Here is a 26430-nt window from a genome sequence, read left to right as displayed (position 1 = left end):
TAGAGCCAGCAACACGTCGGACAAGTGCAATGGAGTTCAATTTACTGGTTCGATGAAGCAGGTTGTGTGTACACTGCTCCGTACGTCATGTGAGCCCTGTACCCCGTGAGGCAATGGAAGCTTCAGCTACTGTTGAAGTGGCGAAAGATCTGGGCATGGTTTGCGGTCAGCTAGTTATCCATTTACCTGTCTGTGCAGTACAAAAACAAGCCTCAGAGGCTCTATGAAGCAAAAGCACCTGAATTGTCTGACTCCTTTGTGCATATGCAAGCAAAGACTGACCCTTTATTGATAATCTCTCCATATAAACTGACTGGGAATGCAGATCAGCTCACGAGCCTAGCCTCCATCGCACATTTGTTACAAACAAGCACCCTTGTGCTTTCTCCCACGCTGCCCCTCATGTTTGGGAGGAGCTCCTCGTAAACATCAGGAAGGCTACCTCTACATTCACCTTCAAATCGCGCCTTAAAACTCCCCTTTGCTGTGTTGCCTACTTCACACGTGACATGTAGACTGCTTGCATGCACGCTCGATTGTGCTGACCAATATTTTCTCATTGTTTTCTTGTACTCCCTCCCCCCACCCCCACCTGGATGTGTCCATTTGTTGTATCTGGTCCTAGACTTTGTAATCTCTTTGGGGGCACGAACTGTCCTTTTTAACGGAGCGTGTACAGCGCTGAGCACAGTGGGGTCCTGCTACAAGACTGGGGCTCCCAGACTGTACAATACAAATAATAAATGCTAACAACATGGGAGTGTATCCAGAAATGTGATTCACACCATGCTACTTTTGGCAATGTCCTAGCGAGGATTTCAGAGTATTCATGTAATACTCCATGGAACTTTTTTGCACTTTTTTTTTTCTATTAGTTCTATACCAATAGAACCTATTTACCTACCAGCTGTGCTGAATTTGATACCGTAATGTCCATTTTAGAAAATAAAACACACAGCCAACACTATATACACCGCTGTTGCAGGCCTTTACGGAGCAATGTTAGTCATCTCTACTCAAACCTTCTGACACTCTTCTTGCTGGCCAGTTGCCTCTTGGCAAACAAACAGTTAAACAAGCCTATATCACCCATCCACATAGGCCTGCATAATGCAAAGCAGGTCTCAGACACTCATTCAAATGTCCAACTCTGTAAAATTCCCATGGGACCACAGCAGTGCTAGATTGTAGACATTTGGGATTGTTGTAACTTCATGCCATTAGCCGTCATTGCCTTTGTGAAGGCGACATACAGTTTTGTGTTTTTTTAATTCTAAAAATGGACCATTTAGACGAGTATTTGGCATATTACAAGAACCGGGCAGAGATTAGACTGTAGAACTGTTTTTCTCACTGCAGGTTTTATGGGATGGATACAAAGTCAATGGGAATCTTTCCATTGACTTCAATGGATTTGCATCAGACACTTATACCCAGGCATAGAAAACCAGCAGTCAATTTGCTGCTCTTCCACTATGTCTGTACTTGAGTCGCTCTAACGCCCCTTCCTGCTTCTCAGTGCAAGATCTGTCATTTTTTTCAAAGCCAAAATTCATAAAAGACCATCGTGCCGCCTCATCCACTCACCAGAGATTTCTCATCTCTCTACCGCCAAGCCGCCCACTCATGATTACGAACCGTCCTCAGGGTCCACATTCCAAAAGGGGCGGGGAAAATAAGGCACACAAGAGCTTTTAATTTAATTTACTTTATTATTTTGTAAATGTGAATTTTACAATTAATGATCACATCTGGTTCTTTTTTTTTAATGGATTTCTCATCATATGAAAACAGCTATGAGCACACTCCGAACTCTTGGGGTTTATTAATTTTTAAGTTACTGATATATTGTGTCAGCCATGGCTACAAAATAACAGTCTTAACTCTACGGAGTAACAGCACATAAATACTAGTGAATAATGCACAATTTAAAAAAGCTAGCGTCTTTCGTGGCTGAGAGCTGAGAAACATAACTCAGTGGTACTGTGAAATTTTTCTTACAGCACAGAAAGGTCTTTTTGTGTGTGTGTGTTTTTTTTAACAGTCATGAATTACAGTACTACTTAATACCCTATACAGACTCTTTAAAAACAACCTTGTACTTTGTCTTCTTTCCAAACAGTCTGTCCAAAGGATTAATGTTCTATTTGAATCAAGTGCCATCCAAATGTTCAAGTAAAAAATATTTATACATTTATACTTAGGGTTTTTTTTGTTTTGTTTTTTTTGTCTGCTAAAAATAGTATTGCAAGTTTTGGCTTTTATTTTGACATAAAAATCACAATCCTGTGCAAAATGCTTAGAATGGAAGAAACTGATCAGAACACTTGAAGGTTTTCCAATGTGAGTGCTTTAGATGTCAACGTTTTTTTTATATTTACTTTTTTTTAAACCCTCATTTTTATAACCATCTCGTAGCAAGCCCTGGATATCTTGGGCATGGTAATAATCATGTCTGGAGCTTGCTTGTTGACATAATGACGAATTTATACAGCAGAAACACTTTGAAACAGTAGTTGAAGCCCAAGACAGCTATGAACTCTCAATTTTCTGTTTAGAATTTACTGCCAATAGAAGCAAACAGGGGTTGTCTATAAGTTTTCAGTTGGTTAATGGGCCATACACCCTTCTCCACTTGCAGCAAGATATTTCCATAAAAATAAGCAATCTGAACAAAACCTTAGCAGTAAAATGACTGAGAAAATGCATCAGTCCTTTGCAGAATACCATGTCTAGAATGCTATGATCCTTTAAACATGTGTTAAATAGGGAACAATTCCAGTTTTGTGTTGCTGTTAAGAAAAGACTGTAATAAGATGAGCTTAACCCTTTGTTTCTCTTTCCATATTAAAGCACTGCACTATGCAAGAGAATGAATAAGAGGAAAGAGAAAGATTAAAGTGTATGCAACTGAGCGTGAATCCACTGGGAATTTAGAAAGCAATAATTCTAGCCCCCTTACGAGAGTCTTCAGTATGAACAGACTGAAAAAAGGTTACACTCGCTAAGGAAGTGTCAAAGCAAACAGTCCACAACACATGGCAAAATGGACCCACTTTTCACTTTTTGAGAATCTAAGGTGAATTTCTTCATGAGTTTTTCCCCCTCTCCTCCAGGAAGTAAAGAGGAACATTCTTAGGAAAACACAGTGGGCCTGATCTTCTTCTCACTTTCATTGGACTTCCACCAGTGCAACTCCACTGACCTTAGTGGAGTTACTACTGATTTACACCAGCATATATGAGGAGATCAGGTCCAGAAAGACTAGGCAACCCCCAATAAATGGAAGGCTTGGCTTTGATTCAACCCTGCAGTAAGAAGATGCCTATCAGTTTGTGAAACCCCATCCTATGTTGGTAACATTTTTGTTACAAATCTCAGCTAAAACTGGAATCGCACAGTATTAACACAGGATGGACAGAGATACAGTAGAAGGTCATGCTAACCTTCTACACAGCAACTGTAATCAAGACATTGTTCTTTAATTTGAGCTAGCGAGGAGGAGAGAGTCCGGGTTCTACACCATATGGCAACTGCATATAACTTGTAAGCTTAAATGCCATTCAGTTTTTTCAAAAGGTGCTTGATATAACTTTAGTTATATAATATACATGTAATATTGCTAATAGTCAAGCATACGAATAAAGGTGCAGACATACCATAAATACTGATGCTTCGATTTGTACTACCAGATCTAAATGAATGCAGTTTCATATTCACATTATAAAGCAGCCCCAAATTCTATGATTTAAAAGGGTGTCGTAAACAAAGAAGAGGGAGGATTTGGTTATGATCGGATTTTCTTAATCTGTTTTCCTGGGAAAAAATGATCAAAAAATTCTAAGGCACTCAGGAAAGCCCCATACAATCAATGGACTGCTCTGTTATCACTTTACATTCAGTATTTTAAAGGGATTATTTCCCCCCCCAAAGAATACAATCATCATCCATATACGTTTTCAAACATATCATTAATCCTCCACACACAGGAAACATTAGTGCAAAATGCTTGCCCTCATCTACCAGACAAGGAAAAAAACCTCCACCCTTCACATTTTAAAAGTTTGCCTTTCTAATTAAAAAAAAAATAAAAATAAAAAATAAAAGAAATTACAGGAAGTTGTGTTAGATATAAAAATATATATTTTTTCACTGTGCAACTTGACTCTCTTCAGATTCTCTGTCCTAAGCCATTCGATATCATTCAAGCACTTCTGCTGCTAACTCAATCTAGGGTCTCCCAGTTCAGGGCATTAGGTGCATTTATTTTGCAGTTAGGTTGGTCCAGAAAAGCTTTAGCCAACTGTGAATCTCAGTTGAGGGTTCAGTAAATTTACTAAACACTAAAAGTGCCACACAAAAGAAGGCGGGATTTTTAGTATCATTTTGAAAAAATACATAAGGGGATAGTCAGTACTTAAACTGTCACTCTGATTATAGGACTGACCTCCCCAGGGGCAGGTATGTAAAGCAGAGACTTAAATCTTGTATCTCTATTTCCCAGCTCATTGAATCTCAGACTTAGGAAAGTTGCTGACTTGCAATGAACTTTGCCAAGTAGCTGAAGGATTTGCAGTGAGAATGGAGGCTCACTGCAAACACTGCTGACCCACCAAGCCTCATTTCATATGGGATGCGCTACCATGAGGTTTGGGTCGGTCTATTCGAGACAGATTCCCAGCATTTATCTGGGGTGACAGTGAAATGGCTAAAGAACTGGACCAGTCAATTCCCTGAAAAAAGCAGCCCTGGGCAAGTCTAGTTCTATGGTCCCTAATAAGATTTGTTCCTAGGGCCATATCTTGACAAGTGGCACATAAGCACCAGTCTACTATGCAGCTCAGAAGGTGCATACTCTATGTGATATTCTGCCAGCCACTTGGATAAACCATGCAAACAGGGCACAGGGTGAGCTCTGGGCACCGCATGTAGGAGAGAACGGGCATTTCAAACATAGCAAGAGGAAAATTTTCATTTGCAGAGGTGGGCAAAGTGAAAATATGGCCCACAAATGCCCTACTCTTTAATACACCCAAACAATACCCACTCAGCCACACAACTTTGCATAGGTCTTAAGGACACCAATCCATGTGACTGGGGAGGACAGAATACCAGTTCAGTTACATCTCAAGAGAGCCAGATTCAAATCATACAAAACTGAGAGCTACACAAGATGTAAGGTAGAATAGACCCGGCTGTGTATTTTATTCAGGGCAAATCGAGAAGAAGGTTGGAACACCTTACGTGTTGGAGAACTCTGCTAGTAAGATGCAAACACAGCTTCAAGTAATGAAGAAAAAAATGGCCAAAGGCTGGGTCACCCCCTTTCCCCACTTTTACATAGCGAGAGGAGTAAACCCCTGAGCAAAGCGCTGTCTGTAAATTCAGTTATCATAAACAACTGATAGCCTTTGTAGACGACTATTTGTGCACTTTGCACTTGTTCATAGTTTCAAACTTTGTTTTTACAAGGAATTGTAAATAACTTTAAAGCAGGCATTTTAGTCACAGTAAAAACAAATGAAAACAAACAAAAACAAGCCATATTTGGCTTTCATATCACTCCCCCTCCCCCCGAATCTTAAAAGCATTCCAAACTCAGCATTATCAAGCACCAGCTTCATGCCGACCAGCACCTGGTATTTCCCTTTTCTACATACACCACTGTCTCCATGCTGGCTCTCAGCACATACTCCCAGTCTCCCTGACTCCCATCCAAGTAACCTTGCAATCCTCTCTCACCTCTGCAAGTAGTACAAACTTAATAATGGAACTCACGTAAGCAGCTCGGTAATGAGAAGCACAATCTGGGAACTGCGTGCCATGCTTTGCACTCTGTATGTTTTCAGAAGTTCTGGGGATGTCGTTACTTTCCAGAAAAGTTTACTGTCACTTTGGGGATTTTCTCATCTAGTCTGACCTTCGGTTTCAAAAATGAAAGCACTGAAAAGAAGTCAACAGAGAGAGAGCACACGTCCACCCACAGCTCTGGAGGACAAACTTGCATTACGACTTGCGCATATACCTGTATACATATCAGATGCCCTTTCACTTTGCACACGCCTCTAACAGTCAGCTGTAACACAGTGTGTGTTATTGCATAATAATGCATGCCTAAGTGTCTTGTTAGACACAGAGCCAAGAAGGCAAAGTGCCACAAAATGTACCCAGAAGGTCATCGAAAGGATTTCTTTTATAAGTGATCAAATATTTCCCCTGGAGTCTCCTTCCATGAAGAGGTATTTGGAGTGAGAAGGTAGAAGGAAAAAGTACTTCATGGAAGGACAGAACCAAAAATTATGAAAACAAATCTGATTTTTCCCTTTGTATTTAAGGTACTTTATAAGTTAGAAACACAGAGCAGGTGACAGGCCTCTCTATAGGAGCTTACAGACTGTCGCAGCTGTCAAGGAAACCAAGTGTTTCAACCTAGGCCAGTTTGATTTTGCCAGACATCTTTGGAGGAAGAGTTGCTATTTCAAGCAAGTCTGGTCTCTTTGGAGCAAAGTTTTCTGTTGTTTAGAGTAAAAAGAGTGAGGTGGCTTTCTGTTCCAGTTGCCAGTAATACTGCTTTTGGAGGGGCTGAACGCATCCGCACAAGCTGACAACTACATTCTGGTGTGTGGCTTGGAGAAAACTAGTTTCCTGAGAGCTAGGACTTTTGTCTCCCGCAGGGCTCAGTTACATTTTAAAAGGGGTGATGGGTGGGTGGGTGCTGGGGGAATCTTAATTTTCTTTTACCCTATCATGTGCACCTCAGTGTGAGGGAAGGTGTGCTCAATGGTGCATTCTAACCAGTGGAGAGCTGTTACTAGTGCATGCCAACAAGTTAAATCAGATCACTCCCTCACGCCAAGTCATGTAACAAGCACACCACTGGAAACTAAGTTCATTCAAACCATTACCAGGTACAGCTGAATTCTCACTGAGGCTCACTCCATCTGCCTGCTACACTTACTTCCAAGTATCATTCCCCCACAACCTTTGCCTATACCTTTTTTAAGGAAAAACAACAATGTATCTATCTATATTAGATCTGTTTTCCTATTTCTGCAGTTCACTTTCTCTCTGAAACTGTTACAATCTGTCTCAGCAATTGGACTGAAATTAAATATTTAGGAGTATTAGCCTAGTAAAGAGGTGGCCAAGGGGTTGCCCGGCAAGTGGGCCAGCCGAGTGACTGTTTGCTCTCATCACTGCCACACGGTGGAAGAGGTGGCAGGAGGAGGTGAGGTTGTAGAAGCTGATTCAATCAAGAAGGTCAGTGATATAAAGCTACACCACGTCCTGGCAAGGCAGGGAAAGGAGGAGCAGCTCCGGGAGAGAGACACAGCAGTCATATTGCAGGAGAATATCACAGCCAGGGTCTCAATCTGCAATTACCACGCAGTCCTCCTGACTCATACAAATATAAAATGAAAGGTGTGGCCACCCCTATCCTATAGCAACTAAAACCAACAACAAATCAGCAGACAGACTCCGAAGAGCCCTCCGACCTTGGTTACAGCTTCACACTTAGTAACACTAATGTTAAGGATCTGTTCTCTGATCATTTAACAAGAGATTTTTTTTTTTCAAGCAATTCCCCACCCCACCCTGCCTTGTTAGAGCCACTTGTACAGACAAAACTGACTAAGTCAGATGACTTCTACCTTAACACATCTTTCTTTCCTGTTAAGTGACGGTAAAACTTTCTCTAGAGGAAGAAGTTAATGATGGCTTTACTTCGGAGCTGAATAATGCATGGGGTGGTGATGATGCGGTGCAGCAGCGGGGAGTGTCAAGCTTTTTTCCTCCCCTTCTTTCTTTAAAAAAAAAAAAAAAAGCTACAATCTTATAGGCTAATCTCAGGAATATCAAAAAAGGAGCCCAATATTTGTTTTCAGTAGGTCATCATAGACCTAGTCATTTACAGTGTAACGAATGCAATTATTTCCTTCATAAATTTTAAATACAAGCAGAATAAAAATCACATTTTTTTCAGGCAACAGTAGCAGTTCAGTAGGTAAGTGGCTTGATCACATTTTTTTGTATTAGTAATGCATGCAAGCAGCTTTAGTATTACGGATCCCTTATAGGTCACAAAATGTTCTCTCTCTTTTATAAAGTCCCTCCATAAGTACCATCTTGTCTTCTCACTGGAGTTTCTGGCCGGCTCGTGGAGCCGGCACCTTGTTCGAAAGGTTGTGGAGTGCTTTGGGTATCTGATGCCATGGCATCTGTTCCAGCTGCCTCCTGTATAACAGAGCCAGCCCCTTCGACATCCTCACTCTGTTCAAATGATTGGTTGGATCCATTGCTTAAGTCGACATTTACTGTGTTAGTTCTCAAAGCTACTATAGTTCCCGAATCACTCCTCCTTTCTGCATAGATTCGCTGCTCAAAGACTTGAGCGGTGCTGGGCTGGAATTCCGGATCCAGGGGGACACTGTTTGTTGTGGAGCCCATGACTGTGCGGTACATCTCCATCCCTTCCGGCAACATGGACTTAATCTTCGGAAGCCAGCGCTTGCGGACTCGTCGGGCGTTGGTGCACATATCGGCTGCAATAACATTCATCTCGCTTTCCTTAAAGCTTGGGGCAAAATTCTGACAATACACTGCAAAGACAGGGATACATTTCACTGAAAACTGCTACATAAGCAACACAAAGAAGTTTGTGTGATCAGAGCCTTTGTCCCCTCTCAGCACTGTACCACAAGACATCAGTAACATGCAGCTATGGTTATCTCTGACAGAAAACATACAGTTTTATCACAAGAACATAATTGTTATACTAGATGAGACCACTGGTTCATCTAATCCAATATCCTGTTTCCAGTAGTTGTACCAGATGCTATAGAGGAAGGTACAAGAAATCCCTTTATGGACAATTATGGGACAACTTATCCATAGGGGAAGTTTATTGCTAAAACCCAGGCAGTTATCAGCTGGCTTACACTGAAACACGTGAGTTTGTATCCCAGATGGTATCACTACTATCCAATAGGCAAGTCCTTGCCTTAAATTGCTCCCAAATTTTCTAGTAGGATTTTACTAGACATTTATTTAGAGGTAAATCATCACTAAACCTGTTGCGGGGAGAAGGAGCGAGTTCTGCAGCAGTGCTGAATGGGATGTTATCAGGATAGTAAAGGTACACCATCAGTGTCTGCATCAGGACTGGGAGTGGCTGGGTCTTTACACAAATTGAATCTATTTCCCCATGCTAATTATCCTCACACCTTTTTGTCAACTGTCTGAAATGGGCCATCTTGATTATCACTACAAAATGTTTTTTTCTCCTGCTGATCATTGCTCATCTTAATTAATTAGCCTCTTAGAGTTGGTATGGCAACTTCCACCTTTTCATGTTCTCTGTCTGTATATATATCATCTTACTGTATGTTTCATTCTATGCATCTGATGAAGTGGGCTGTAGCCCACGAAAGCTTATGCTCAAATAAATTTGTTAGTCTCTAAGGGTACATCTACACTACTCGATCTATCGGGAATCCATCTATCGCGTTTAGTGTAGACGTGATAAATCGATCCCTGATTGCTGTCCTGTCGACTGCTGAACTCCAGCTTGGCAAGAGGCGGAAGCAAAGTCGATGGGGGAGCCGTGGCCATTGACTGAGCGCTGCGAGGGAGCGAAGTAAGTAATTTTAATTCGATGTAAGATACGTTGACTTCAGCTATGCTATTCTCATAGCTGAAGTTGCGTATCTTAGATCGATTCCCCCCAGTGTACACCAGGCCTAAGGTGCCACAAGTACTCCTGTAGTTCTTGGTGGTCATCTCATTGAGATCTCACTATATATTTGGAGTATTCAACTCATTCCTTCATTTAATCATCAGTAATTAAATGGGTAACATACAGATTTAAAACCCCAGGATTTTTCTGGACATAGGGTCTTGCCCTATTGTCCGCAATCCATTTGGCCCTGTACTATCATTTCAGGGCATCCATGGCTATCAAAATTCCCGTGGAAAGTGCTGTCATCTCCTACAGCAGTGGTGGAGGATGCCCAGTGCTACTTGGCGGGTGCTCAGCACCTTGCAAGACTGAGCCATTAGTAGGAAAGCTCTTCCTTCTCAGGGACTTGGGCTTTGCTTTGTAAAGCACCACGAACCATCTGTGGCTCAGGTAATAATTAATGTAGTCCAATATTTCTGACTTTTACATATCAATCAATGTCTTTTGCTACCTCTTCGCCTCCCTCCACAGCCTACAGATCTGCAGCTGGGGCTAGAAGGCTCTCAGAGTTCTGCAGCAGAACAACAGTTAGGGCGAGGAAAGATTTATTTAACAAATCTAAAAAAAAATTCACTACACTTTCATTTTGTAGTGAGATATTTACATAAAGATTTACTATCCAGACAGACTCCACTGAAGGGAAAGCATGAGAGGACACTGGCTTGCACTGCATACCAAGCATACATTAAATGGGCTTCAATGTACTAAAAGACCAGCTTTTTCTAAACCACAGAGTTCCTCACTTGCAGTCAACCCCAAGCACCATTTGCTCTACTAATGTGCTTCTTGTATTCAAAAGAATTACTGTAATAGGCAAATTTTTAACCACTTGTACCACATATTTTGAAGTATAAACATTCTTTTTTTTAGGATGACAACTCTCTTAGGATTTCTGTATTGTGATCATTAGTTTTCCCCTATTCAGAGCACAGAAAATGGGCCAGATCCTCAGCTAGTATAAATCAGCATAGTTCCACAGGCTGGCGCTACACATTTAGATATCACAAATACAGGAATTAGTTCTTAGGATCTCAGACATTGAATCACTGAAGTTAAAGAGCATTATTTATCAGTTAAAATGTATAGAGTCTTATCTTATGGCCTTTTGGGACAGTTTCAGGTTTTAAAACAGTCAAATCCTATTACATTATCAGCTCTAAAATGGATTTTAGTTCCTCTATGTACAGACTGGATAAACTGCTTGATATTATACAGAACCACGGTCAGTTTCCAAGTTTAAAAAATGATTTTTTTTAAAAAAGCTATTATTGTTTACATATATCCCTTTTAAAAGGTAATTATTTGTAGACTTCCTTTTTTACTTACAAAATAAAAAAAAGATTTATAAACAAGCATTTTCAGGGAAATAGGCCGTGAAATACAAATGCTTATACTCAGATGATGAAATAGATTAATCCACACTAACAAATTCTGATGCAGACTGCAGAATTTCTAATTCTCAGTGGCCAGATTACTCATTAAGAACAAAAACCTGTGCCATAAAACAGAGGTTCTGAACCAGGGGTATGTGTACCCCCGGGAGTACTCAAGTCCTCTGGGACGGGTTTAGTGGGGGTCACAAATGCAGGGCTGACATTAAGAGGTGCCAAGTAGGGAAACTGCCCCAGGCCCCACACTATAGGGGGCCCCTGCAAAACTAAGTTACATGCTTCAGTCCTGGCAGCAGGTCCTGGGCTTCAAACAAGGCTCACAAGTGAAAAACAGCCTCAGTATCGCACTGAAACGTTAAGTACAATGCGTCTATCCAATGGATTTATTTTATAATTATATGGTAAAAATGAGAAAACAGCCATTTGTCAGTAATAGTGAGCTGTGACACTTTTGTATTTTTATGTCTGATTTTGTAAACAAGTAGTTTTTAAGTGAGGTGGAACTGGGGGTACTCAAGACAAATCAGACTCCTGAAACGGGTACAGTTGTCTGGAAAGGTTGAGAATCACTGCCATAAAGCACTGCAACTTTCAGATACAGCTATAGTCAGGATCAAGGAGGAGCAGACAGAGAAGCACCGAGGGCCCATATGGAAAATCTCTCCTTCATATATGGTTTGGGACTTTGGCTCTCATCTGCATGGGTAGATCCCTGCACCTACATGGATCTGGCTGCAGACTCAGAGCCCTAGTTTAGTAAAGTTATTTCACACTTTGTGAAATGGACTGTTTCAGTTATCAAGCATGTAAGCCCATGAAAAAATAATCCCCATTTTAAAAAAATCTCATCTATTAATAAAAGTATTGTACTGCAAAATTAGCGATTTAAAAAAATACCAAACAAAATTCAAGATAATGTGAACAATAATGTTCAGTTTCAAACTGTCATATTGTCAACACAAAATACTAACTTTGGACAAATAATTTAAAGTATTTTTTAAGAACAGTGAAAAGATTTGAATTTTTACATAACCAATTTCAATGTATAAGGTCACAATTATTATACACTCTTAAGGGCCTTCCTCGGTTTAAATTGTAGCTCTTTCCTAAGCTTTTGTTTTTGCCAGACTGTTCTAACATGGCAGCAGTAAATCTCCCCCCCCCTTACATTTCACTGCATTAAGAACCCTGCTGTCCAGGGGCTTCCTGCTCGGATCACTCGTGGAGGACCGAATTCCAGTTCCACAGCTATTGGCAAGTGTGTTCCTGCAAGAAAGAGAGAGAAATGCAGATCTTATACCCAGGATTTCAGGTAAGAGTGAAAGCTTAAAGTGATGCAGAGAGATACTGTCTTACTGAGTTTATTCTCTTTCAGGTAGCAACCAAACAGTATGTTTTTCAGTTGAGGAATCAGAAGAGCTGGCACTTCAGACCATAGGTGCTGACACCTTGGTTGCTCTGAGACTCAAGCACCCACCAAAAAACCAGGGGGTGCTTAGCATGCGCAGGGCCAGATTAATGTTTTGTTGGCACCACTCCCGGCTCCGCCCAACTCCTGCTCTGCCTCTTCTCCCTGAGGCCCCTGCATGCAAGGGGAAAGTGGGAGTGGGGAGGAGTAAGCAGCGTATGGGGTCTTGGGGGGAACACAGGTGAGGGGCACACAATCCGGGCCCCGGGGCCCCTTCTCCGTGTGGGTCTGGTGCCACAACGCCATTGTAAACCCGGTACTGAGCACCCATGAGTCACAGTATTGTTGACACTTTCCCATCCAAAAAGCTACAGTGAGACGTAATGTCTTTAAACTGGGATGTTAGTGAGGACATTTTGTAGGTGAGTGCAATGATTTTAATATACTGTAATTCATGATAATGTAATTAAGTAGTTCATTACTATTTTAATAATGATTACATTGGTAAGATACCAATGATACACACATATTCAATAACTGGAATATGAAAGAAGTGTATAAATATGCTGAAAATAACCTACCCCCAAAACTAGCAGAGTCCTCCCCCATCCCCCAAACACACATACACCTCTTCAAAAGCACCCACTGGCAAAAACAAAAGTCAGCGCTCGTGCTCCAGATTAACCCACTGAAAAGAAGAAAAGCAAGAACAAGTATGGGGAAAAAAGGCTCAAATTAATTTTTTTTTTTTTTTGTCAAAAAGGAACATACCGGTCAAAGAAAGTGGCTAGAAGACGTCTCAGAAGAACCTTATGTTTGACACCTGCACACAGATGACAGTTCATGAGCTGTCCCCGGGTGATATAAACACCTGAGCCTGCAAGAGTTAAAGTGTACAGAGTTTAAAACCCACACCCTTATTTTCCCTAAAGGTTTAAATCCCACTACAGAATACAACACAAAATATTTCTGTTTTCCTATTTGGACTGCAAACTCTTCAGGGGAGGGGTGGTCTCCTATTATGTGTTTATAAATGATCTGGAAAAAGGGGTAAACAGAGAGGTAGCAAAATCTGCAGATGATACAAACCAACTCCAGATAGTTAAGACCCAGGCAGACTGCGAAGAGCTACAAAAGGATCTCACAAAACTACTTGACTGGGCAACAAAATGGCAGATGAAATTCAATGTTGATAAATGCAAAGTAATGCACAGTGGAAAATATAATCTCAGTTATACATATACAATGATGGGGTCTAAATTAGCTGTTACCACTCAGGAAAGAGATCTTGGAGTCATTGTGAGTAGTTCTCTGAAAACATCCACTCAATGTGCAGCAGCAGTCCAAAAAGCTAACAGAACGTTGGGCATCATTAAGAAAGGGATAAATAATAAGACAGAAAATACCATATTGCCTGTATATAAATCCATGGTACGCCCACAACTTGAATACTGTGTGCAGATATAGTCACTCCATCTCAAAAAAGATATTTTGGAATTGGAAAAGGTTCAGAAAAGGCCAACAAAAATTATTAGGAGTATGGAACAGCTTCTGTATGAGGAGAGATTAATAAAACTGGGACTTTTCAGCTTGGAAAAGAGATGACTCAGGGGGGATATGATTGAGGTCTATAAAGTTATGACTGGTGTGGAGAAAGAAAATAAGGGAGTGCTATTTACTCCTTCTCATAATACAAGAATTAGGGGGCACCAAATGAAATTAATAGGCAGCAGGTTTAAAACAAACAAGAGAAAGTATTTTTTAACACAATGCACAGTCAACTATGGAACTCCTTGCCAGAGGATGTTGTGAAGGCCAAGACCATCAGAGGGTTCAAAAAAGAACTAGATAAATTCATGGAGGATAGGTCCATCAATGGCTATTAGCCAGGATGGGTAGGGATGGAGTCCCCAGGGCCGGCTCCAGGCACCAGCTAAGGAAGCAGGTGCTTGGGGCGGCCAATAGAAAGGGGCGGCACTCTGTCTGCTACTGGGGTGGCATGGCCAGGTCTTCGGCGGGAATTCGGAGGCGGGTCCCTGAGTCCCTCTCTTCCTCTTTGAGAGCTGCTGCCAAAGTGCAGCTGAGGAGGAAGAAAGAGAGTGAAGGACCTGCCGCCGAACTGCTGCTGAAGAACAGAGTGGCGCAATTGAGCTGCTGCTGATCAGCTTTTTATTTTTTCTTTTTCTTTTTCTTTTTTGCCTCTTGAGGCAGCAGAAAACCTGGAGCCAGCCCTGGGTGTCCCTAGCCTGTTTGCCAGAAGCTGGGAATGGACAACAGGGGATGGATCACTTGATGATTCCCTGTTCTGTTCATTCCCTCTGGAGCACCTGGCACTGGCCACTTTCAGCAGACAGGATACTGGGCTAGATGGGCCTTTGGTCTGACCCAGTAGGGCTGTTCTTATACAGCGCCTAGCACAACAAGGCCATGATTTCAGCTGCATTCTCAAGGGACTGCTGTAAGGCATATAAATAACAGTAACAATGAGTCAGGGGTCTATGGGATCTGGGCACTCACTCCCTCGGGGTCTAGTGAGAATCACAGACCATAATAATAATCCCCTGATTTTATCCGAACAGAAAGAAGATCCACTGTAGTCTGGTGAAAGGATCTAGTTACATAAAAGACACACAGTGCTATGATTTATTTCATTTTAAAAATGATCCATAGCAGACTACTACCATTCTTCCAGAGCAACCATCCATTCGGCCTTTCCTTCTGTCAAGGAAAGAGCTGTAGAATACACATTTAAACTAAAAAAGGAGGCTGGCATGGAAGAGAGATATATTTATTTTACAAATCCATTTATTTCCAAGAAACACAGCACAACCCTCGCTGGTAATTTTGGTGATCTGGGAATTATAGTTTCTAGTGCCTAGGAATTGCTGGGTGTCAAATATATTGGCTTAAAGTATGTTTGTAGGTGAGAAATCAACCTTGCTAAGGAAGCTTTACATGTCCAGAGGTTTGGAAACAGACTGTCAGTGTTTTATTGTAGGTCTCTTACCCTTTCATTATCGAACACTTGTATACAGCACATAGCTTGCAAAAGCAAACCTACTGTATGCCTCAAAATCTGCCTGCTTACGCAAAGATGGGGAAGTGCATATTTTCTTTTCATGCACCCAGTTACAATATAAAAGTTATTTTTTTAAATAAAGCTTAAATAGTAGATCACATCTAGAGCTGGAACAGACTAAGTTCTTGCAGATGCCGAGATATACAGGAGACATAAAATTGCTTCTTGTGTTTCCAAGGAAGCCTATGCACGATTAGTTCTGTATTTACCTTTAAAATTAAGAATAAAAGAATATTTAAAAAAACTAGTGGGACAGACTCTGAGTAAACCTGGAGCAACTGCATTGAGCTGAACAGAGTAACTCCCGATTTACAATGTAGAAGATCAGCGTTTGCCCCTTTTCCTCTGTGTGAAATGGAGGACTAAACAACATCTGAGCTGTCCTGGGGCAGGCGGTAAGATGACTGCTTGATCTCTTACCAGGTGATGGTTAGCTCCTTTCCTCTTACACACGGTTTTTGGAATACAAGGGTAAGGAGGGGAGACAAACAAGTGGCACGGTGGGATTTCTGAACCTTGCAGCTTCTCACCATGCTCAGTGCACGCTCTGTCTATCAATCAGTTTTACTATGATCATTTCTAGAGAAATCCGGCAAAGTTTTCAGAATCAATTATGGCAAAAAAATCTGAGATGGAAGAAAGTATTTAGTATATGGAGGTTACTAAACTTTCAATGAAAGATTTTTCTTGTGTACTTTGGGCAGAGCCACCCCCATCTGTTTTTGCTAAGTTTGACACTGTAATTAGCCACTGAGCCTTTATTTGTTACAGTATTTTGAGAGAGAAGCCATCGGAGAGAAAGCCAGATGCTACCGAGGGTACTTCACTTTAATAAATAAAAAATAACCCAGGCAGGCACTATCCGAGATATGAATCTACTCTTTTCCAGATTGAAAAATGTAAATCAAGCAAAGATGCCCCGAGCCAATTTGCAGTTCTAACTGTGAAAATAACCTGCATCACTTGATGTCTTTAACTCTTACATAAAATGCAAGCAGATACAAACTGAATATTCCAGCTACAAAATAAATACTCGGTGTTTTATGCTATTGTACAGTGGGTGCATTTTATTTCTGCCTTCCACTGAAGAAAATATATGTCCTTGATCAGAGAGAAACCTGTCTAGCTAATTTTTTTAATTAACATTCCTAAAACAGGCTGAAAATAAATGTGTGCTACTCACAGTATTGTATCCATGCTATAAAATGGTCAGAAAGAAAGGACAACTGGTTTGGCTCGATAGCACTAACTCAGTTTTCCCGTCTGTGACGTTTTCCGTCAGAGGAACTCAAAACACTTGACAGGTATTAATTAATCCTCACAACTACCTGTGAAGTTAGTAAAGGCTATTACATAGGAATTACACCACCTGAATAGAGTCACTTCTGGGGTAGAAGACAGCAGTTCATAACACTATACAACAGTGGAGGCAGGAAGTGGAAAAGAATACCATATCCAACTGAAACGGCAATGGGCATTTAGTGAGGTAGAGTGTAATTACCCAAATTGGAATTTAGTCTGGACATCAAGGTCAACACATCCCTCTTACATAACAGTGCCATAGGATGTTTAATGGCCACCAAAGGATAGGACTACAGTTTTAAGTCTTGCATATTTTACATCTGCATCCAGCTCTACAACTCCAGGATATCTAACCTAAACAGTACCACGTCTCAGCTTTCTGAATGCCTAGCCAAAATATGCATCCAGGTCAATAGTAGCTGGATTTGGCTGAACCTAGAGAAGACTGAGAAGAATCTGGTGGACAGAGGGAAATGCTTCAAAAACCTTTGCCTCCTCTCGAACATCCCACACTACCTAGGGTATCTGTCCTTAGAATGTTAAATTGGTTTCCAGCCTTCGGGTCCTATTGCCTTACTGGTAATTGGTTGCCAAAACTGACCAGTTCCATCTGTGACTAGCCAGAAGATTACAGCCTCATCCTTGCCACAGATACACCAAATGTGTCCCTAGGGATCGATTCTTGCAATTCATATCTAGGGAGAAACCCACAAGCCCAACACTGTAATCTTTTACCCACTATTAAAGTTTTTGTTGTTTTAATTAAAATCCAAAATGTCTAAATGTGTGTTCATTTCTATAAATCCCACTTCCACTCTCTGTAAATCTTAACATTTGATAGGTTAAAAAAAAGACTATTTTTTTTTCATCTGTGAAGCAAAATTAAAATACAGTTGTGATGCAGCCCATACCAATCAGGAAGAATACAAGCTTAGGGAATTCAATTAAATGCTAAATTAATTCAATTGAATAATTTCTGCTAATGACATATTCTTCTAAGAATGAATTAAAGGAAATTTAAGATGTTCTCTGTTTTTTTTCCCACTGATTAGTGATGGGTACATTTGTTCATAGTAATACACAAAAAAGGAAAATTTGCATACAATATGTCTGATTGCAACTAAGGTTCAAGGGAGATAAGGGGTAAATTCTAAAAGGAAAGATGTCTAATCTTCAATTATTCTAATGTTAAAAAAAAAAAAAAAAGCTATTACCTGCAACAAGTTCAAGTTTTTCTCCGGGATCTCCCTCTGAGTAGAGTTTTGGGTGGCACCGATATCCAATTTGACTGATAAGACTTGCTGGGAGAGCAACTAAATCACGTCGAATGAGGACACATGAACGACTCTCTAGTGGGATCTGCTCTGGCTTCTCTTGAGCTACTTGAAAAAGAATTAACAGGGAGAACCATTAAATGCTTTTAAGGTGCAGGATCCAAATAAACACAGCTCGATTTTGATGATTCAAGATCTTTTTCACAACATTGTTCTTGAAAACAGTTATCTACTCAACAAGAATGATCATTTTATACGTGGAGGCAATGGGCACCGTTATGCTGGAGCCAGAGCTAATATCTGTGATCTTCAGAATGAAGCTTCTCTTGTCCTTACATTTAAACCCAAGGTCTTCCTTTTTTCCTGATCCCTTTCTGAAAGAATAGCTCCTGTAGGAGCCTTGTCTTGAATGGATTCTGAGAGGGATTAGTGTAACCTAACTGTGCTTTATTTTTTTTAATCATTTAGAAAAATTGCTATTTCTGAACATCTGAGATCACTCTCTAAATGTGGACAAGTATACAGAATCAGCTTTCTAAAGAGAAGACACAAACTATTGTATGCAACTAACCAAAAATAAAATGTTATGCAAATATATTAGAGGTTTCCCAAAAGGGCCATAAATTGTCCAATCAGGTTGGTAGCTACTTCCCTATAATAACTACTTTTCTTTAATTTTCTGCTGCTGAAAAACGTTATATACACGCTGAACCAACAAAAGTTAATCTTAGCATCTCAATATTATCTGTCAGCACTCACTTTCCTAAAGCAAAACGTGATTCCTACGTTTCCTTTCCACTCGCATTCCCACTTCCAAGTGTCTAAAATTTTATCTCATCACCACCAAAAAAACCAAAGTTTTATTAAGCTTTGGCTTTAAAAAAAAAATTACACTGACATACTAGGATATTGCTGTGACTTCCCTTAAAGCATTTAGTTACATACAATTGATGGGGCCTGCCACTGCCTTTTAGCAGATGCTAATACTAAAAAGATAAAACAAATGAGTTACTACGAACAAACTCTGCACAATGCTAGGTTTTGTGAACATACAGAGGATTAGCTTCCCAAAATGTGTTTATACTGGAAGTCCATTATCATGCTTAAAATTACCTATCAGAGCAAAACAGGATTCGTACAGATGTGCATAGGTGCTACCTGCATCATCTACAATATATTTTAAGCATTTATAAATTATAAAAATACATCCAACTGTATAATGGTCTACACCTTGAACAACAAGTTTTGATAACATATGTCAAACGCTATACATATGATCATGACTGCTCCTTGAAAAGGACAATACACCCTTAATACAATTGAGTATAGATTTATGATTCTTTAAAAAAAAATTGTTAGACAAAAGCATGGGATCAAACATGCCATCACTCAGCCTCTTAAATGTATCTTACTCTCATTATTTTGATGCTTCCCATTCTTCAGGTAGAATAGCAAATCTGGGGACTTTTGTGTAGTTGTTGCTACGGTTCCCACAACAGAAAGGTCTCTTTTACAAAGAAGTTAGTGTTCTAACTAGGACATATCCTGCAGTGTTCTATTATTATGTGCCAGCATATTATAGGACAAAAAATTGAAAAAGCCAACAAAATGTAAGGTTATTATTGAGTACCAGTGTAATGCAATATTATTCTTAGGTGAGAAGCCGTTTAAAATGGAAAGTTTTTGTTTGTATGAGATGTGTGGTTTTGTTTTAAGAATTATGGCATCAGCATGTATCTCCTAAAAAAGATCATCTCAATCTACCAGCACACCCAGAACAACAGCCTGGTATTACCATGAATGGATGAGGAACTAATAGTGGAAGTAGGGTGATTAGAAAGCAAATGTGAAAAATCGGGACAGGGGTGGTGGGTAATAGGTACTTATATAAGAAAAAGACCCAAAAATCGGGACTGTCCCTATAAAATCAGGACATCTGGTCACCCTAAGTGGAAGAACAATCCAGATGATATTTTAAAGCATAATTTCTCCTACCACTATGGCCTGATTATCTATGCAAAGTACTTTGTAATGCTGATGTGCAGCTCACTTACATAAGAAATTTGCACCAACAGAAATAATTTTCTGTTTCAAAGCTCTTATAAGGAGAATTTCCAAATATTCCGACGCACTACTTTAGAATGAAAGTGCTGGTTCTTGTGGTGGAAGTATCTAAAGGAGCGGGTATCTTGCTGGTGCTTTTGGACATTGAGAAAGGAAGGATATGAACTGAAAAATATTAGAAGTATTTAATTTAAATAAATCAAGAATTGGAGAGCATTTTATCCAGCACTAATATTCAGACAAAAGCTACTTTAGTCTCCTTACAGTCCCTTTGGTTTTGCCAAAACTGCTCATATAAGCACACATCAATAGCACAACCGCCACTGCAAAAATATATCCTGGGGACAGGTTCGGGGACACTGCTTGCAGAAGGGTCCAGTTCTTCTCTCCCTTTTAGAACCAATGAACGAACACTATATACTGTACACCTTTGCATGACTCCCTATGACAGGGAAGTATTCAGCTATAGCACAAATACCATACACAACATTAGGGGATACGGGGGTCATTTAGGTTAGATGTCTGATGTGCTTAATAGATGCTGTTCAGGAAAAGGATAGTGTATGTTTAGGAGTCAACAGATATCAAAATTGGGCAGCAGTTTTTTTTTAGTGACGCCACAATGTTTTTTAAATGCAAGAGCCACAGCAAGGGATAAAGATTAGGCCATATTATTTCATATTGCTTGTGTTAATTGTGGGCAAGCTTGCCAGAGAAAGAGTTCCAGCAGCTTGTCATTTCTTTCTACACAGCCATGGTTTATACTGCTGAGCAAAGGCATAAAGTACCACACACACAAAAACAAAACTCCCTGCACTATTTGTTTAAAGCTGCAATTATTATTTTAATTAATGGCTTTGGGTGAAAAAATGCAAAAACTATTTATCGCCACTTTAAAAACTGGCAGAACATAAGCTGTTAAAAGGATAAGAACATAGTGACATTAATTTTCACAAGGATTGTTAAAATGGCTCCATGTTAATGTCTTTATAAAAAATAAAATTAAAGTCAAGTTAAAGAGCTGCAGTAATTGTAGAGAAAGTATCCTTGAACAGTTGCAACCAACGGAGCAAAAATCCAAACATTTCACAACAGAAGGCAGACCCTGTGGTTTGTAACCATCATACTTATACATTTTAAACAAAAACATTTAGACTGAGATTGTGGTTAGTTACTATTTTCCATAACCACACAGATGTGATTTTAATTTATCTTGCTAGATAAAGTCTGTTAACAGCTTTAAAAGTAAGCAAAGCTAAAACATGATCCCCCCCCAATGAATTAACAAACAATCAATAATTATTTGCATGTATAGAATGCTTTTCATACATATATTTCAAAGTACTTTACAAAGGCTGGTAACATGGAAAACTGAGGCACATGATGGTTAAGTGACTTTCCTAAAGTCATACAAGCAGTCCTGGAATAGAACCAGGCCCTCTTTCTCCAACTCTTTATGCATTTCTTTTTCAAACTAACTGTTGTAATCGCAGGAAGTTAAACATACATACATAACATTCAGACCAGCAAACAAGCTGCACCAGATGACAGACAGTGGATTGTAAGTTTCTGGGCATGTCACACAGAGTGACTCTGAAGGTACATCAATTTTTGGGCCGGCCAGTCTTGATACTGCAATAATAAATAATGCAAAGAAAGCAATAGGACAATGTCAAGAGACTGTACTGCCCCGGTATTTGTTAACTTCCTAGAGTAACTAATTCCAGCTGAAGCTGGTGTCAGTCCCATTTCCTGAAATCCAGCTACTTGGTCTGAAAAACAACTTTAACTAACAGTACAGACAACACTGACCTGCCCATATTGTGTTTCTGGAGATACACGCACAAACACAATATTGGGAAATGTCAGAGACATTTTGGCCGAAAAAAATATTCTTCTGATTTATTTATAAGTGCCCTGTGTGTTTAAACATAAGAACCTACAACAAGGCCATAGGTGACTTAACATTCTCTCTTCTGAAGCTAAACGTCACATGAGATTTCAGCCAAAATTTGTGCCAGAAAAAAACCCCACACAGCACAATCCAGATTAATCCATTCTAATATAATCCAATACTGTTTCTCTTGCTTATTACCTCTGTCTATAAAAAAAATCTCGTTTATATATGGACACTTACCTCATTTGTTGATTTTGTTTTGGTTAAAGAATTAGTACAACTCAAACAAGATTAAACAAACTTTATAAAGATTTAGGTCTTTTTTAATGCTACTGTACTTCAATTCAATGTATATTAATCACAGCACACAGTACTGGAGCATAAAAAAGCAGGGTACAAAACACTTTGGCCCCATGTTTTCAAAGAAAGCAAGTCTGTTTGGCCTTTATGCTCTATAGAACAGGATAGTATTCGTGTCTAATTAATTTGTACCTTCGGAGGGCAGCTGCTCCTCTTCCTCTGAATGAAATGGCAAACAATGTGAAGTATTGTCTAATATAGTTTTGTACTAGACCAAGAAAGCAGCTTACCAGCTAATGCAGAAGAAAACAAGAAATAATTTAAAAGGCAGTGGAAGCTATGAAGTAGCACCAATATATTTTATTTACACAAATATATATTTGAGTCTGAAACTTGGAAGGGTTTCATAACATGCGGCAACTGAACTACAAGAGGACACAGCCAGGATTTCAGTGTAGAAAATTACCTCAAAGCTCCGTGGTTGGGTGAAAACTTTGTGCCAAATGCCGGGAAGTGCTGAAATTAATAGGAATTACTGGCATTGAACAACTTGTGGCACTGGTCCCTTCCAGCACCTCCTTGGTGGTGCTGAGTGCCTTTGTTCCACAGGCCCTTAAGACGCACTCTGCTTCGCAGAGGTCTGTTACGTAAGGTCTTCCATTTCTAAGCATCACTGTTTTAGTTGACAATGGGCTGTTACAAACCATTAGATCTTTAGAAGTATTTTATTATTACCTTTTATTACACAGTCCTAAGAAGCAATAATCCAACTGGCTATACATTTGTAAATATTATTCATATGATGTTAAAAAAACTAATACAATTAATTACTGTACATATAAAAACTTTTTAAAAAGTAGAAGTTATAAAAAAAAAATGAAATTCTGATGACCTAGACAATGAAGAATAGGTTAACTGGCAGGGCTGACAAGAAAGGTAAAAGGGGGACAATTGTACCTGAACTCCGATCTCAGCCCCTTCCCTATATCTGTAACTGGGTGAAATGGGAGGGGCTGCAGCCCCAGCAAACAATGTACCATGGCCTCAAATTTCTCTTGATAGGCTGTTAAATGCATCAGTTCAGAAAGAATGACAGTAATATGTCAGTGTCCAACATTTTCACACTGGGATGCCCAAATCATGTCGTTAGGCGCCTACTTAGGTACCTAAATAGGTGACCTCATTTCAGAGGTGCTCAGCACCTATGTCTCTGATTGACTTTAATGAGCATTGCAAGTGCCGAGATTTTGATGTCTAATTTCAGGCATCCAAATCTGAAACTGTTGACTGCACTCCCTAAAGACCAGTTACTTTAATATCGTCTTGGCTCTTCCCAACTCAAGGAGCAGCAATACCAGTTCCCCCTTGGAGGTTCACAATTCCAGAGGGTTTCATATGGATTCTCTTATTTTTCTCATTCACTTTTCTCCAGGGTAGGGAAGTATTATTGTTCCTATTTTACAGACAGAGAACAGAGAGAGCAGCTGAAGTTACTCGAGCCTGGTCACACAGGAAATGTGAACCCAGAAGTCTTGGCTCCTAGTCCACTGCTGCGTCCACAAAATCATCCTCTTCTCACCTATCATGGGTGACTGGAATTTTGAAGCACACACCTAGCTGCCCTCCCTTCCCCACAGAGTCAGAAGTTTCCTTTCAAACAAAGAGTTTACAAGAATCCCTAAATCAGACTTGCTAGGTAGTGGACATGAAAACAGTAGCCAACATCTGCACCTATTTTCACAGATTCTTAGAAGATTTACTGGCAAGCAGCATGTATGATTCGAGATAAATACATGCACGTGTGCATGCACACAAGAAGAAAAAATGACAATATAGTCCACCATAGACCTATACACAGTTTACTAATGGTGCCTTTTGCAGCAGTATACTCAAGTGTAGAGATATGGTGTGTGTCCTATTTATACACAGAGTTAATCTGGAAGAACAGGAACAATATTATTGGCTTATAAATGCCCATATTTTGCCTTTGTTTCAGATCTCAGACAGGAGTAAAACATCTGCCAGTCTAAAATTAAACATCTGTGTTTTACTGTGAAGAAACAGGGACTAGATGTTTAATGCCAAAAGAGGTCTGATGCAGAATGACACCCATGTGGATCTTAAGTTTTCTCAGGCTGCCGAGTCCTTAATAAGAGGGAGAATTTCTTGCCTCCAGGTTGTTTTCTGTGATTTGGTTGATACAAGTTCAGAACAATTCACATTGATTAGACAGGCGGCTGCCAATGAAGTCAAAGATTTTCCACACCCTCTAGTCGGCATTACACCTTCCCCCTTTTTCCCTCACAGCCATTAGACTATTCCCACTTTTACAATAAGAAGCAGATAAGACCAGCTCTGTCTGATGAGTGTGATGCCCTGTTCATTTCAGAGACCCATTTTTCTCTATGTTTGTACCTAGTTTGCTGTTCTTTTATATTTCCTGGAAAATATATTAATTCTTGGCTTCTATTGACTGCCTCCTGCCTGATCCTAAGGGTCAGACTACTCATTGATCTGTATCGGAGGCAACTGAATCAAAGAAAGATGACTGCAGTTAAAACAAGCAGTTTTATAAAGATTGCAATTATTTGGTTTCAAGATGTTCACGGGATCATTGCTACTGGCTGTGGTTTAAACTGTAACATTTATTTTCTAAGCTTGGTCTGGGATCATCTTCATACACTATGCTATGTATCCTCTCACTAAAGATTTTGGATTGTTTCTTGCCCTTTTTCCTTACTGTCAAGAAATCAGAGGGCCAGGAGAGAAAACTATTTTCTTAGCTAATTACTGCAATTTTATCCTATAACAGCTACTTTAGATGAATTTTCAATGAAACATGCATGTGCCAGTTTGGTATTTCATAACTTTCAGGTCCATCCTTTATACTCTAGAAATTCGTTGCATGAGGATTTAAAGACACTTGGTGCAATTTCACTTGTGCCTGTTGAAACTGAATAAAATCAAATACACCTGCTAAACAGTAAAGTGACTGAAAAGAATATGGTTTGATATTGAAAGATGATGAGCAGCTGAAGTTCCATTGAAATCCTTTCAGGATCAGGCCCATGGTGCTAGAGTTAAAGCGATAAGTACTTTGCTTTTGTTTAATCTCCTATCTAGCTTCATACATCTCAAATCAAATGGTACATTCCATATGAAGACTAATTAGTTTTGTTAAGGCCTAAATGTTCTCCAAGTCTGGACCTATTTACAGAATAAAGAACCATCATATGGAAATGCTACAAATGCACACCCACAAGTTATGCAAATCCTGATGATGATGATGATGATAATAATAATATCCAAAGCCAAACACACACACACAATTCTAACATCCTCTGACTCTATACTGGAATGTGATGTGAGGAATGGCCAGTTTCTGAAGTCTGGTATGATCCAGAATGGCAATTCCCATATTTCCCTCTGAAAATTAGGGACTTCTTTCATGACAGCTAAGCTTTAATTCTTACATCTGCAATGTTTTTTAGAAGGGGAGTCAGCCTTCCCCTGGATTTATTTTCAGTTTCTTTTGCACTTCAGCATTCCTTATGGTTCACCACACTGTGCCATTGTTTCTAAGTCAGCTACTTAATGATGCTTAAGCTTTACTCTGACTTTCTACCATCAAAGCCCTTTGCCAAGGTCATGAATTTGCATGTTGTTTCTTTCGTTTGTGCCGAATTTCAGAGAGTCAGTCTGTTTTTTCAGAAAGGTTTTTACATAGGAGAAAATAAACAAGAATCTACAATACCCAACTGCTTTCAGAAAAGACCTAATGAACAATGGCCAGGACCATCCTATGAGCGTTCTTCACTGGCATTCAGCACCTTGCAGAACCAGGCCCTGACATGGAGATGAAAGACAACAGAGGACACTGAACAAAAACTTGAGTTTCAGCTTGAAATGTCCCCTTACAATGAAGCAGACAAATGTCTCTAACAATGGATACCTGGCACCATTCTGAATGACACTA

The 26430-nt window shown here is 39.8% G+C and overlaps 1 protein-coding gene across 5 annotated transcripts in view; it reads right to left on the bottom strand.

Moving 5' to 3' along the window:
- Positions 1-1692: 1692 nt before the first annotated feature.
- Positions 1693-26430, bottom strand: part of NACC2 (NACC family member 2) — an 84803-nt gene continuing 60065 nt past the window's right edge. For 4 of the 5 annotated variants that reach the window (XM_075060706.1, XM_032767705.2, XM_032767703.2 and 1 more), the window contains 4 exons: positions 18134-18301; positions 13310-13415; positions 12299-12396; positions 1693-8600 (listed from right to left, as the gene is read on the bottom strand). In XM_075060706.1, the coding sequence (XP_074916807.1) occupies positions 8101-8600; positions 12299-12396; positions 13310-13415; positions 18134-18301 (872 nt within the window). In that variant the 3' untranslated portion in view covers positions 1693-8100. The remainder of the gene's footprint in view (positions 8601-12298; positions 12397-13309; positions 13416-18133; positions 18302-26430) is intronic. The other variant, XM_032767706.2, reaches the window with a different exon arrangement.

Source organism: Chelonoidis abingdonii, chromosome 24 (genome assembly GCF_003597395.2).
Source record: "Chelonoidis abingdonii isolate Lonesome George chromosome 24, CheloAbing_2.0, whole genome shotgun sequence".
In the NCBI taxonomy this organism is placed as follows: Eukaryota; Metazoa; Chordata; order Testudines; family Testudinidae; genus Chelonoidis; species Chelonoidis abingdonii.
This window is presented reverse-complemented; position numbering and strand designations above follow the sequence as displayed.